The sequence below is a fragment of the Symphodus melops genome (assembly GCF_947650265.1).
Source record: "Symphodus melops genome assembly, chromosome: 10".
Lineage (NCBI taxonomy): Eukaryota > Metazoa > Chordata > Actinopteri > Labriformes > Labridae > Symphodus > Symphodus melops.
Genome location: NC_136700.1, coordinates 17,328,197 through 17,340,912, shown reverse-complemented (window position 1 = coordinate 17,340,912; position 12,716 = coordinate 17,328,197). Strand labels below are relative to the sequence as shown.

The 12,716-nt window shown below is 40.7% G+C and overlaps 1 protein-coding gene across 7 annotated transcripts in view; it reads left to right on the top strand.

Moving 5' to 3' along the window:
• The window catches only part of git1 (G protein-coupled receptor kinase interacting ArfGAP 1), a 29,190-nt gene extending 22,270 nt beyond the window's left edge, over positions 1–6,920 (top strand). For 4 of the 7 annotated variants that reach the window (XM_079354686.1, XM_079354688.1, XM_079354691.1 and 1 more), the window contains 7 exons: positions 386–538; positions 2,212–2,562; positions 3,654–3,734; positions 3,985–4,061; positions 4,208–4,399; positions 4,963–5,026; positions 5,162–6,920. In XM_079354686.1, the coding sequence (XP_079210812.1) occupies positions 386–538; positions 2,212–2,562; positions 3,654–3,734; positions 3,985–4,061; positions 4,208–4,399; positions 4,963–5,026; positions 5,162–5,377 (1,134 nt within the window). In that variant the 3' untranslated portion in view covers positions 5,378–6,920. The remainder of the gene's footprint in view (positions 1–385; positions 539–2,211; positions 2,563–3,653; positions 3,735–3,984; positions 4,062–4,207; positions 4,400–4,962; positions 5,027–5,161) is intronic. The other 3 variants (XM_079354687.1, XM_079354690.1, XM_079354692.1) reach the window with 2 other exon arrangements.
• The last annotated feature ends 5,796 nt before the right edge of the window (positions 6,921–12,716 follow it).

Here is a 12,716-nt window from a genome sequence, read left to right as displayed (position 1 = left end):
ATTCCCTGTTGAGAGAACATGGGGGAGATGCTGCATTTAGAACCAGAAGGATTTGTGTGACAGGTTGTACTGACCCTGAGGTAGCAGGGCAAGATCATCCTCTTACACAGATACAATTAGTTTTATTTAACTCAACACAGCCTCATCTTCATATAATACATATAAAATATAAACATTGCAAAAATAATTCATATTGAATTTACTGCACAGTGATATACAATCAACCATTCATTTTAAAGTAAAAACACAAATAAAATGAAAAAATGTCCGATTCAGTTTATACCCTTGAAAAGCCTCACAAGTGTCATAATTCCAGTTGACGCTTATGTTTCTGTCATTCTCTGTACTCTCTCGTTTCTTTTACTTGTATGTCCTTCCTATCCAGAGTATGGACTCTTCAGACTTATCAGATGGTCCCATCACACTGCAGGAATATTTAGAGGTCAAGAAGGCTCTAGCCACCTCAGAAGCTAAGGTACAGCAGCTGATGAAGGTCAACAACAATCTGAGTGAGGAGCTACGACGGCTTCAAAAGGAGGTAGGGAGTATAAAGGAGGGCGAAAAGGACAAATCGGGCCAAAAAGGTTAGAGGGAGAACCTCAGCAAGAGTTGGAGAAATATGAGACAGGGGAGAGGGCTGATAGGTTTTTTTTTTCTTTTTTTCTTTTTTAAATATAATAACACCCATTTGCCTTCCACCATTGCCTGTTTGATCATCATTATCTTAATGTGTTCATTCGTGGCTGCCAATGACCTGTTACTCATTAACCTTTGTTGAGTTAATTGCCGCTTTAATCCGGAAGTCAAGTTTGTCATGACCCGGCTCAGGAGGTCGCAACAAAAGATGGGAGACACACAATGTTAAAGTGTAAATAATTATTTTTTTAACCAAATTAAACAAATCTAATTATACCAAATAAGTTAAACTCTCCATTTCGAAATGAAGACCAAAGTCTCAAACAAAAACTGCAGCATACCTGTGGAAAAGAGCAGATAGAGCAGGTAGAGAAGAGAGAGTGTGAAAGGAGATTAAGTAACACACCAGGCCCAGGCGTGCTGAGTTATTCCAATTAGTGCTGCAACGATATCAAATGGTCGACACAACTCCAAGACAGCCACTACACAAGAAAAATGTACCTGCTGACCCTACAGGGGCATCACAAAAGGAAGACATGTCTAAAGTTGTGTACTCACACACTGCAGACAACAAATACCGTAAATTCCGAACTATAAGCCGCTACTTTTTTGTCACGTTTTGAACACTGTGGCTTTTAAAAGGATGCTGCTTATTTATGGATTTTTGTTGGGGGACAATGACCTTATGCCGCAAAAACATTTCACCTCGTCACGTCGGATCTTAATATCAGTCATTTTGCGCTTCATGCACGCACCCTCATCATGGAAAACACACGGAGAAATACATATGATGCAGCTTTCAAGTTAAAGGCGATCGACCTGGCTGTCAAAGAAGCTAATAGAGCTGCTGCACGTAAAGTTGACTCTGACAGCGACAACGAAAAAGAGACTGAGGAAGTGAGTGATGAAGTCATTCTGAGGCAGTGAATGGATGGATTTTTTCTTGTGAAATGTATTACTGTATTACGGTAATCTTTTTCATCAGCCGTGTTACAGACACTGTTCGATAAAGGATTTCCAGTAGGCTTCGTATTTGCGGATGTTACCGGTAGCCTATGTATTTAATTAAAAGTAAAAAAAAAAAAATTTGTGTCACATCTTTCTGTGTAAATAGCTCTGTTACAACATGGACACCTGCGGCTTATAATCAAGTGCGGCTTATATATGTACAAATACATTTATTTACTTATTTTTAGGTTATTCTTATATCCAGGTGCGCTAAATAGTCCGGAATTTACGGTACTATTGTTCAGTGAAGTGGAAGCCAACAGTACCTCAATGCAAGTGAGCCCTCATGTCACAGGAAGTACAGGAATGTGGCCTTCCACACTATTCCAAACCAAATCTCTGTCTTGCCAACATATGAACTGTCTTGACCACCCATTCCCAGAACTCAATCTCAATCAATCAATCAATCTGATATGAGTTAATTTGTATGAGCCTTTTACTAAACCTGTGATTGTGGATGCTTGTCTCTGACTATTCAGTTGACCCCCTTCCTTTACCCCCCAATACCCCTTCCTATTTGCCCTCATCCATCCTCTCATCCTTCCCCGCTCCCTTCCTGTTCTATAGATCACACGGATGCAGAATGACAACAGCGCGCTGCGGGGGTGCCAGCAGGCTGGGGGCTCAGCTGGCTATGGGGTAGGGGTGCCTGGTGGAGGAGGAGGGGTAGGAGGACAGTTGCAAGGTGTCGGGATAAGGGGGGGGATAGATGGAAGGGGTCTGGGTGGGTTTGGACCAGGAGTGGATCCCCCTGTACTCTCTGTGCCCTTCTCGGCTGTCCCCCACTCCTATCACCACCGAAGGGACCGCCAGGCATTCTCGATGTATGAGCCAGGGGCGGCCCCGAACCCCACGGCCCAGGGTACCCCAGCCCTGGACTCCCTGGCAGCCCGCCTGCAGCCCCTCAACACACCCAGCGTAAGTTAGAACTTCCCTGCCCCCATTTAACTTCCCACCTTCTTTTTGGTGGCTCAAGGCTCTTTTTTGCCTGTTTGATGGGTGATCTACTCATCCTAATCACTCTATATCCCTTCTATATTTCCATTCCGACGCCTCAGTTTCTGATCCTTCTCTTTTGAATTTCCAGTTGTGCATGATCTCCATTTAAATGTGAAATAACTTCACTGATGTGTCTTAAAACAATAAGACCATCATCTCTGATCTTTCACACTATAAAGGAAAAAAATGGAAAGGGGATATTGTTGTCTGGTTTGGTAGCCTGGTGGACAGTTGTCCACACTCTACTTTGCCATGTTCCCTCTAACCTTCACATTTCAACTCTTCTTGACCTCCCAGTTAGCTCTCCTCCTTCTGGAAAGCATTATCATTTTGGAGTTGCTATGACCACCCATATATTTAAGTACACACGCGTCACACACATGCACACACAGTGTATGCCGTTCTAGAACTATGGCTACAGCAACCTATTTACAGAGAACACTATGAAGTTGTGTCCAGTTCACCATTCCCTTCCACAAGATTTACCTGTTTGTTTGTTTGTTTTTCTTTCTGTCTGTCCTTTCACCTGTCTGTTCGTTGCTCGCTGAAGTGCAGCAGTGCATCCTTTGTATGTAAGCATTCTGTCTGTCATTGTTGGGTTTTTTTTTTTTGCTTTTGGATCACTTTTAGATTCTCTGGCATGCAAATATGCCTCACTGCTGCTTAATATTCATTCTTTTATTTGAGATCAACATTAGTGTTTGGTGTGTTTGTAGTCCTTGTAATTCCTCTGTAAAACGTTTAGTTATTTACCAGCTAGTTTAGTTGACAAATTAATATATATTTTATTATTAGCAATTAGTAAAGATGTAGTGCTGATGGGGTGATGAGTGAGCTGCAGAGCTGTTCTGGAGCAGCTCTAACCGGCTCATAAAACTTAAAAACATCAGTGTCTTTGTCTACCTCGTTCCCCTAATATTTTATTTTCCTCACACCTCTCTTTCCTACCTTATCTCTGTTTCTCCACATCCCTTTCCATTTTCTGCCTGTGTGTTCTCCTCCATTTACAGATGAGGAGGGGGGTTACTGGGGGTCAAGCAACTTTTGGAAGCCAGCATCTATCTGGATCTACAGAGATTGGTAGATACATGGTAAGTTCTCACAGTATACAGTTAGCAAAAGAAATAACACTTTTAAAGTTTAAAATAAATATTTAATAACCTTCATGATCCTTCACCCATTCATTGAGACATGTTGTTAAACCTTGAACAATTTCACAGAAAGAATAATAATGATTCCTTCATTTTTCAGGAAGGTCCTTCCTGTGTTTGTGGGAATATTTATTTATCCTTAAAATGTTCTGCAGGAATGAGCAGCTTAAAAGTTTGTTTTCTTTCACAGAACCCTAAACTGGAAAAGCATGGCAGTGGCACTGACAGTGACTATGATAACACACAAATGTACGAACTTTCACTAAGGTAAGACCTGTGAAGCACTGTACACTTTGTCTACAGTTTTTCTGGAAATTAAGTTGTCGAAGCCCTCCACTGATGAATGCCCCATTTAACTGTCAGATGTCTTTGTTTGTCAGAGTTATTGATAAAAGTGATAAAAGTTGATATAGTATTTCCCTTGTCAGTATGGGCCGCAGCAGCGAAGAGGAAGGTCGTGGGGAGTCTGAGGAGGGGGGAGGTCGAGAGGTGGGGGAGCCAGATCCCACCCTGCCCTGCACAGAGGATGTCATACTCAAGACTGAGCAGGTTACCAAGAATATCCAGGAGCTGCTGAGGGCCGCTCAGGAGTTCCAACACGACAGGTTAGACACCTTAGCCTTAAAACTATACTAGGTATTATATCAAGTGTTTATCTATGTTGGATCACACCTTGTGCCAGATTCAGTTTGATTTGTATAAATCTGGCAAATTTTTTACACCCTCATGAACAACTGAGCTAGGTGAAAGCTCACATTTCAGATTAGGTAGTTGTCCGGCTTAGACTCAAAGGCTTTGTTCAGACTGCCACCCAAATCTGATTTTTCCCCAAATCCGATCAGAATCCGATCTAACTGACTGACTGTCAGTTCGACAGTCAGAACTGACTGACTGACTGTCCAGATTACAAATTGTAAGTGACCAGATCCAATCTGCCTGTCCATATTGATACACGTTGGTTTTTATGGTAACAGTTTACATCCAGGAAATACAACGGCAAAATGGATGACAGAGACAAGTGTGCCAAAGTTTTGCAAATATGTTTCAGTGACTTTATGCAAGTTTATCTATTTTACTTTGATAGATAAAGATTAGTCCAAAACATCAACTTGTAACCGACGATAATCATTTCTGCAGATTTTTCAAAAATCAACTTTTTTTTCTTCAGCTTTGTCCCATGTTCTGAGAAGATTCACTCTGCAGTCACAGAGATGGCCTCACTCTTCCCCAAAGTAAGTTCATTTTGCCTCTTTCAAATATTGATATTGATGACCCTCTCTTTTTGCTCTCTTATATTCTTGATTTTATTCCATCTGTCACAAGCTGCCTTCTGAGTTCAGCTTTTGAATCACTTCCCTTCTCCATAGCGTCCAGCACTGGATGCAGTCCACTGCTCCCTCCGCCTCTTGGCTTCCAGTGCCTCACGCTTGCAGTTGGAATGCCGTAAGGCAGCTCCCTCTGAGCCAGGGGCACCTGCAGTAGACTACCAACTTCTAACTCAGCAGGTCATCCAGTGCGCCTACGACATCGCCAAGGCAGCCAAGCAACTGGTCACCATCACCACTCGTGAAAAGAAACAGTGATGCATCATTTTCAGAAAACACTATCTATCCCAAAGGGATAGACAGATGGAGAAGAGAGTGAGAGAATGGATAAATGCATGAGTATGCTAAGTGTGAAGGGAAGCATTTAAGATAAGGAAAGAATCTGGATATTATGATCGCATTATAGATTGGACAAGGAAGATGGAGTGAGCGAGAGGAGGGCAGACCCAATGAAGCAAGGAAAGCTAGGAACATGAATCTGATTGAAGGCAAGAGGTTAATATTTGAGTCATACCTATAGACAAGAGGAAAAAGGTAAAATTCACAAATGTAGAAGTGAGAGTAGGATGGGATGAATGGAAGGATCCAACATGAGACTACAGCTGGCTGCAACCATAAACTGTTGGAATCAAATGTGTTGAATAATCCGCTTTAACTGTGATAAGCATACATGGAATATAAATACAATGTTGATATCAAGTGAACTGGATTCTAAGATGTGGCCGCCTTATTTATTCTCAGCTGTCACTGGCAGGCCTTCCCTTTCCTTGTTAGCCAGAACTATTGAGAAAGGAATGAATGTACAGTTGGACCAACCATGACATACTCACAGCTTCACCTTCTCTCTGTCCAATGAGGGATAAGGACATTTTCCTGCTTCTCTCTCTCTCTCTCTCTCTCTCTCTCTCTCTGTCTCTCTCCTTCTCTCCCCATCTCCCTCTCCAACAATAAGACCCCCTCTGTCTTCTATCAGGTCTCAGACATGAAGAGTGTGCAGTGCAGAGACAGACCTCTGTTATCCATCCACTGAACTCAACACCCCAAACATATGCTGGAACATAAGCTTTTCTCTGACTCGTCATCCAATGACCCAATGTTACTGTTGGTAACCTGCATGATCTGTTATTTTTTTATCTTTGTTTCTCTCTTTTCTTTTTTTTTTAACTTTTGAATAAGCAGATGTGTTTCGTCTGCACCTCTGAAGAGGAAATTAATGATTTACACAAACAATTACACTGGAGTTATTGAGATGTATTGTAGTTTATCATGCCTGTTGTTTATTTGTATTGATAGTTTTACAGAATGACATTTTGATTCATCTGTTCATGTATGATTATTTTATTGTCTCAAATATGAATCTCATTTACAGAAATAGGGAGAAAGGTGGCGAGCATGTGCAGAACCTCTTGCTGGGATTAAAGTAAACTTGCACGCATATACACTAAAGTTACAACCTGTGAATGGTCCTTACAAATTCTCATGCACTACATTTCTGATTGACAGTTGTGATATATTGTGTGCCAAAGAGGTTGTACAGTTGCCAAAGAACAAAGAAAGGATAGACGAGCAGATCTGTTTTCTTTTGTTTTGTTTTTTTTTCCTCCATACTGTAACCCCTTGGTGCATTTTTACAGGACCTTGATCAAAACATTCAGGTATCCTCAGCTGTCATTTTGGATTTATTTTATAAATTGTCTCATTTTAATTGAACCAGTGGAATCATCTCAGAATCAATCTGTTATTTATTTTTCCTGAGCAACACAATAAATTTTGTCCAGTTTGCTTCTGGCGTTTATCCCTCCCTTGTTATGCTATACAGATCTTTTTTTTTTTAAATGTACATGTTGGATCTGCTTTTGGGTGCTTTCATGTATGGAAACACCACAAAGTTGATACTCTGCATAGACTTGTATGTTACAGTTGAGAAAATACTCCAAATTGAATTGGATTTTGCTGCCTTAAGGGTACTTGATAATGGATAAATTGGATTTGGACTTGGACTCTCTGGAAAGCACAATCAAGATATCGTCTGTCACAGCCTTCTAACCTGGTTCTCTGAGAGATACTAGCTGTTACTTCTAGCTTTGTTTAAACTTTACCAATGGGGACAAAGCATACAAAAATGTTTTTGTTTTACTCGCTCTGTCTTTTTAAGCTTCAATTGTTGTTTTACTTTGCTGAACAATTTTTGTCACACCTGTTAAAAAGGAAGACTATAACATCTACCAACGCTCCCCTACTTCTGATATGACCTCTTACCGTCTCCATTGTTTGGGAAGCTGGTTTCTCAAAGTGTTTGTGGCTTAATTAGTTATTTTGCGATGGTCAATTGTCAATCATGCTCTGTAGTCAAAAGTTCACTGTAGATGAAATTTACTTGCATGAACTTTGCCTCAGTGCATCTAAAAAATGTTTTACTTGTATGATTACTTTTAGGACTTTAGAAAACTCTTAGACTGATGCTAGATAACGTTCAGCACTTCTCTGTGCATTTAATTCGTGTTTTGTTTTTCCTTTCCATCTCTTTCTTTATTTTTTTCATTACTTCAGGTCAATTGTCTTTGTTCCTCAGTCTCTCAGAGACATTTCTCAATAGGGAAGATTTAAGATTGAACTTTTCTGTTCCCTTAAAAGACAGAACACATAAAGGTATTCTTGTTGAATATCAAATAGCTTTTGACATCGACATTATCATCTCCTGTGAGTTGCAGTGGTATGCCGGTTCCAGAAACAGCATGTTTCCATTTAAACATGCATTAAGATGAGGCAGTAGAAAAGATCGTCCCTTACATCATGATTGCCCCAGTTTATGGAATAGAGCAATTTATACAAACACAGGGTTGTATCAGCAAGATAATTGTCTCGGTTTTGGCCGAAGTTGGCTTTATTCACCAAACCTACAGTTGACTCCCATGTCTATAGTAATTTATTTGTATTTATTTTAAATCTTGTGAGCATACTGTGGTATTACCTCCTGGTGTAGTAAGATTGTACACATTAAGGATCCTTCCAAAATCCAGAGGGAGTGAAAAACAATGCAAGTTTTTACTCATCAGTGCGATCATAAATTGCACTATTTTTTAACACCAGTTGGGTGAAGTAGAATCTAAATGATGTACTTCTCCTTCCATAAGGTCCTACTTTAAGTACATTCAGTGCAGAACGTAGAGTTTCATTTGGAATGGGTCAGTACAATAGGTCTGGGGCAGTCTTTGTTTAAACACCCCATACCATTTTTTTTAAATGACTAGAGGAAGGTCTAAAATGTAAATTACCTTTTCTATGCCAAAGTAGACTACATAGGGCCCGTCCAGAGTAAATGTGAAAGCTTCCATTGGTTCATGTTTGGCGCACTTTCAACACCTTTATCATGCAGGTTCACCACATACTGTCATCCTTCAAACCCCATAATCTCAACTCATTGTTTTTAAAAGATTATATAAAAGTAGAGAAAACAATAACTTAGAGGTCCATCGTAATGAATACTCATAAGCTGTACATTTGTAATAAAATAGTAAAACAAGCTGTTGTCCTGGGTCTTTTGCATAGTTCTTAGTGTACAGCTGCCCACTCTTTAGGAGAAACGTGTACAACTTTATACCTTTAGTGAGGAAAAGCAATATCATTCAAATGTTTGTTTTGCCAAAATGCGATATTTTTTTGTAATAAATATATAACTTAATTATTACTAGAAAAATCTAGGTTACCAGATAAAAATTGTGTTCAAATAAATCTCTCACACTAACATTTTCCCCAATATTTACATTGTCCAGTAAAATACTTTCAAATGAATAAATGATATTATTTTGAGCAAAAATTAAATTAGAAAGACTAAATTAACAGTGTCCTAAAATGAGTAGGAGGAAGTTAAAACGTATATCCCTACCCCTACGTTACATTTGCTCTATTGGTTTATAAATTTACAACAAACAAAGGTATCCCCAGTTGTCTGGTGTTTGTTTGCCCCATAATGAAGGAAACAATCCCTGTCTATTTACAATCCAGATATCCATCCAATTTTACAAAATATAGAGGAATACCTCTAAAATTACTTTTCCTCTAGGTGTCTAAAATATTTATTTTTTATACACTGCTCAAATAAATAAAGGGAACACTTAAACAACACAATGTAATTCCTTGTCAATCGCACTTCTGTGAAATACTTAGGAAGCAACACTGATTGATAATCAATTTCACATGCTGTTGTGCAAATGGAAAAGACAACAGCTGAAAATTATAGGCAATTAGCAAGACACCCCCAATAAAGGAGTGGTTCTGTAGGTGGTGACTCCAGACCACTTCTCAGTTCCGATGCTTTCTGGCTGATGTTTTGGTCACTTTTGAATGCTAGCAGTGCTTTCACTCTTGTGGTAGCATGAGACAGAGTCTACAACCCACACACAAGTGGCTTAGGTAGTGCAGCTCATCCAGGATGGCATATCAATGCGAGCTGTGGCAGAAAGGTTGGCTGTGTCTGTCAGCGTAGTGTCCAGAACATTGGCGGCGCTACCAGGAGACGTGGAGGAGGCCTTAGGAGGGCAACAACCCAGCAGCAGTACGGCTACCTCCACCTTTGTGCAAGTAGGAACAGGAGGAGCACTGCCAGAGTCCTGCAAAATGACCTCCAGCAGGCCACAAATATGCATGTGTCTGCTCAAACGGTCAGAAACAGACTCCATGAGAGTGGTATGAGGGCCTGACGTCCACTGGCGCCCTGAGCTCTTCACAGATGAAAGCAGGTTCACACTGAGCACATGTGACAGACTTGACAGAGTCTGGAGACGCCGTGGAGAACGTTCTGCTGCCTGCAACATCCTCCAGAATGACCGGTTTGGCAGTGGGTCAGTAATGGTGTGGGGTGGTATTTCTTTGAGGGGCCGCCGAGCCCTCCATGTGCTTGCTAGATGTAGTCTGACTGCCATTAGGTACCGAGATGGGACTCCTTGTGAGACCATATGCTGGTGCGGTTGGCCCTGGGTTCCTCCTAATGCAGGGTTAGGGTTAGGTTCAGGTAAAAGTGCATCTGGGTGGATGTGTCATCTCACGGCATGCGACTCTGGAGGCTGGTTTCTACACAGTCATTATGGTTTGGCGTGACCAGGCATTCTAATACCCAGCGTGGTTGTTGTCCGAGGTGTATCTGGCTTTCTTTGTTAGTCAGGTAAGCGCTCTGATGGGTTTTGTGCCACACAATCGGCCTTCACTTTCCTGCTCTGCAGCTAATGCCTGGCTGTCCAGCTGGAGATTCTGGGCCTGTTTTACGCTGCTCTGGGTCTGTGTGTGGCGGCGTGCTTTTGCTGAGGTGGGCTTGCTCATTGTCTGTTTTCTGGTGTTTGAAGTTGGTAAAACTAATTTGTGATTTTGATTTTGATTGTTGCCAGTAATTAAGCTGCTGTTTTGGGTGGCTCATCCTCTCCCGTGACTGGGAAACGGCATCGCTACTTTCTGGTATGTAGCCTATATTTACATTTGTCAATCTAAGTCACTTGTTTCCAATTGTAACGATTCTTGAGCAATAATTAATGGAAGTGTTTGTGTGCATTTTTAGGCCAGCTGCGCACCACGGCGGACGGCTAATCATCAGCCTCCGCTCCCCAGCATTTTTGCTGTTTTGTTTTGTTCGGATCTGATTTTTATATTGGCCTTCATCAGCCTAGTGCGAGCTGGCTCTACCTCACTGCTGTGACTGCTTTGCCACAACGACTGGGTGTGGCATTTGTCACCTCAGACATCTGAATGCTCTTGACCCCATATTGTACAGTTTCATGTTTATTTGTCAGACTTATGTACATTACTTGTGTTTTTTTTCTTTTCTTTTTTTTTAACCATGTCTCTGTTCAAGTGATTTCAAACCTATGTGACCTTGTTCTGGTTGAAAGGGTTTCTTTTCCCCTACTGTTAATTTCCTGGAGGTGAAATTCCTCTGGGTGGCGTTGTGGGACCAAGCAGCTCATTAGTAGGTGAAAATGTCACACTGTTACAGAGCAGTTCAGTGGTCAGTTATCATGTCACACTAATACAAAGCTCCTCATTGGTCAGTTATCATGTCACACTGTTATGAGCTCCTCATTGGTAGGTTAAAATGTCACACTGTTACAGAGCAGCCTTTTGGTCCGTTATCGTGTCACACTGTTACAGAACTGATCATTGGTTGGTTACACTGTTACTCGATGTTACAGTGCAGCTCATTGGTCAGTTATCGTGTCACACAGTTACAGAGCAGTTCATTGATCAGTTGTCATGTCACACTGTTACGGAGCAGTTCATTGGTCAGGTATCATGTCACACTGTTACAGAGCTCCTCATTTGTAGGTTAAAATGTGATACTGTTACAGAGCAGTTAATTGGTCAGTCATCATGTCACACTGTTACAGAGCAGCTCATTGGTATGTTAAAATGTCACACCAATACGAAGCTCCTCATTGGTCAGTTATCAAGTCATACTTTTACACTTTGTGTTACACTGTTGCAGTGTACTGGTACATTGGTTGGTTATCATGTCACACTGTTACGGGGCTTCTCATTGGTCAGTTATCATGTGATACTGTTACGGAGCTCCTCATTTGTCAGTTTTCATGTTACTCTATTACAAAGCAGTTCATTGGTCAATTATCATGTCACACTGTTACAGAGCTGCTCATTGGTCAGTTATCACGTCACACTGTTACAAAGTGGCTTGTTGGTCGTTTATCATGTCACACTGTTACAGAGCGGCTCATTGGTCCATCATCATGTCACTCTTTTACAGAGCTGCTCATTGGTCGGTTACACTGTCACTCAATGTTATAAGACCAGCTCATTGGTCAGTTATCATGTCACACTTTTACAGAGCTGCTCATTGGTAGGTTACACTGTTACTCAATGTTACAGAGCTGCTCATTGGTCGGTTATCATTTAATGTATGAAACACCATACAAATGCATTAACAAAAGCATAATTTTCTTGGTTGAAACATACCTTTGACACAAATCAAGCTTTCCAAAATTAGCTGGATTTGCCTCATGGGTTAACCTGGTGCACAGGCATATTGGTGTACCATTGAGGTCAATGGTACACCAATGACGGCACAATCTCATAACTGCACCAGGAAATTAAGATGTCACTTAGGGACTTTATGAGAAAAAATGAAGATTTAAGCACTTAACACACCTGACTGCAAGGTTTAAAGGGATGGAGACTTCTGTGTCACAGTGGGTTCTTATGGGTTAGCAGACTGTTCAAAAATATTATGCCAGTTTGATGTTTCTCTGAACAGTGACATCTAGTTTTCAAATATTAAAACCATAATTTATGTCACCGTTGACAACTATATAGGCAGTTGTAAAATGCACTTCATTAGTTTGTGCTAGACCAAGAAAACCCAGCCAATATCAATTTTACCAGATACAATTGCAGTGTTTAAAAATCCTCTACAGAGCACATCTTTCCACTCCTCTTAAAATCAACAAATGCAATGGGTCTTTACCAACCCAGACGATAAATTTCAATATATATGTTTTTTTTTACTACAATTGTTGATAGAATAAGCCTTACAAACTCAAGTTATCAGTCTAGCGATAACAGGTCAGGTTCAGATTTGTACATGTTAAAACAGGAG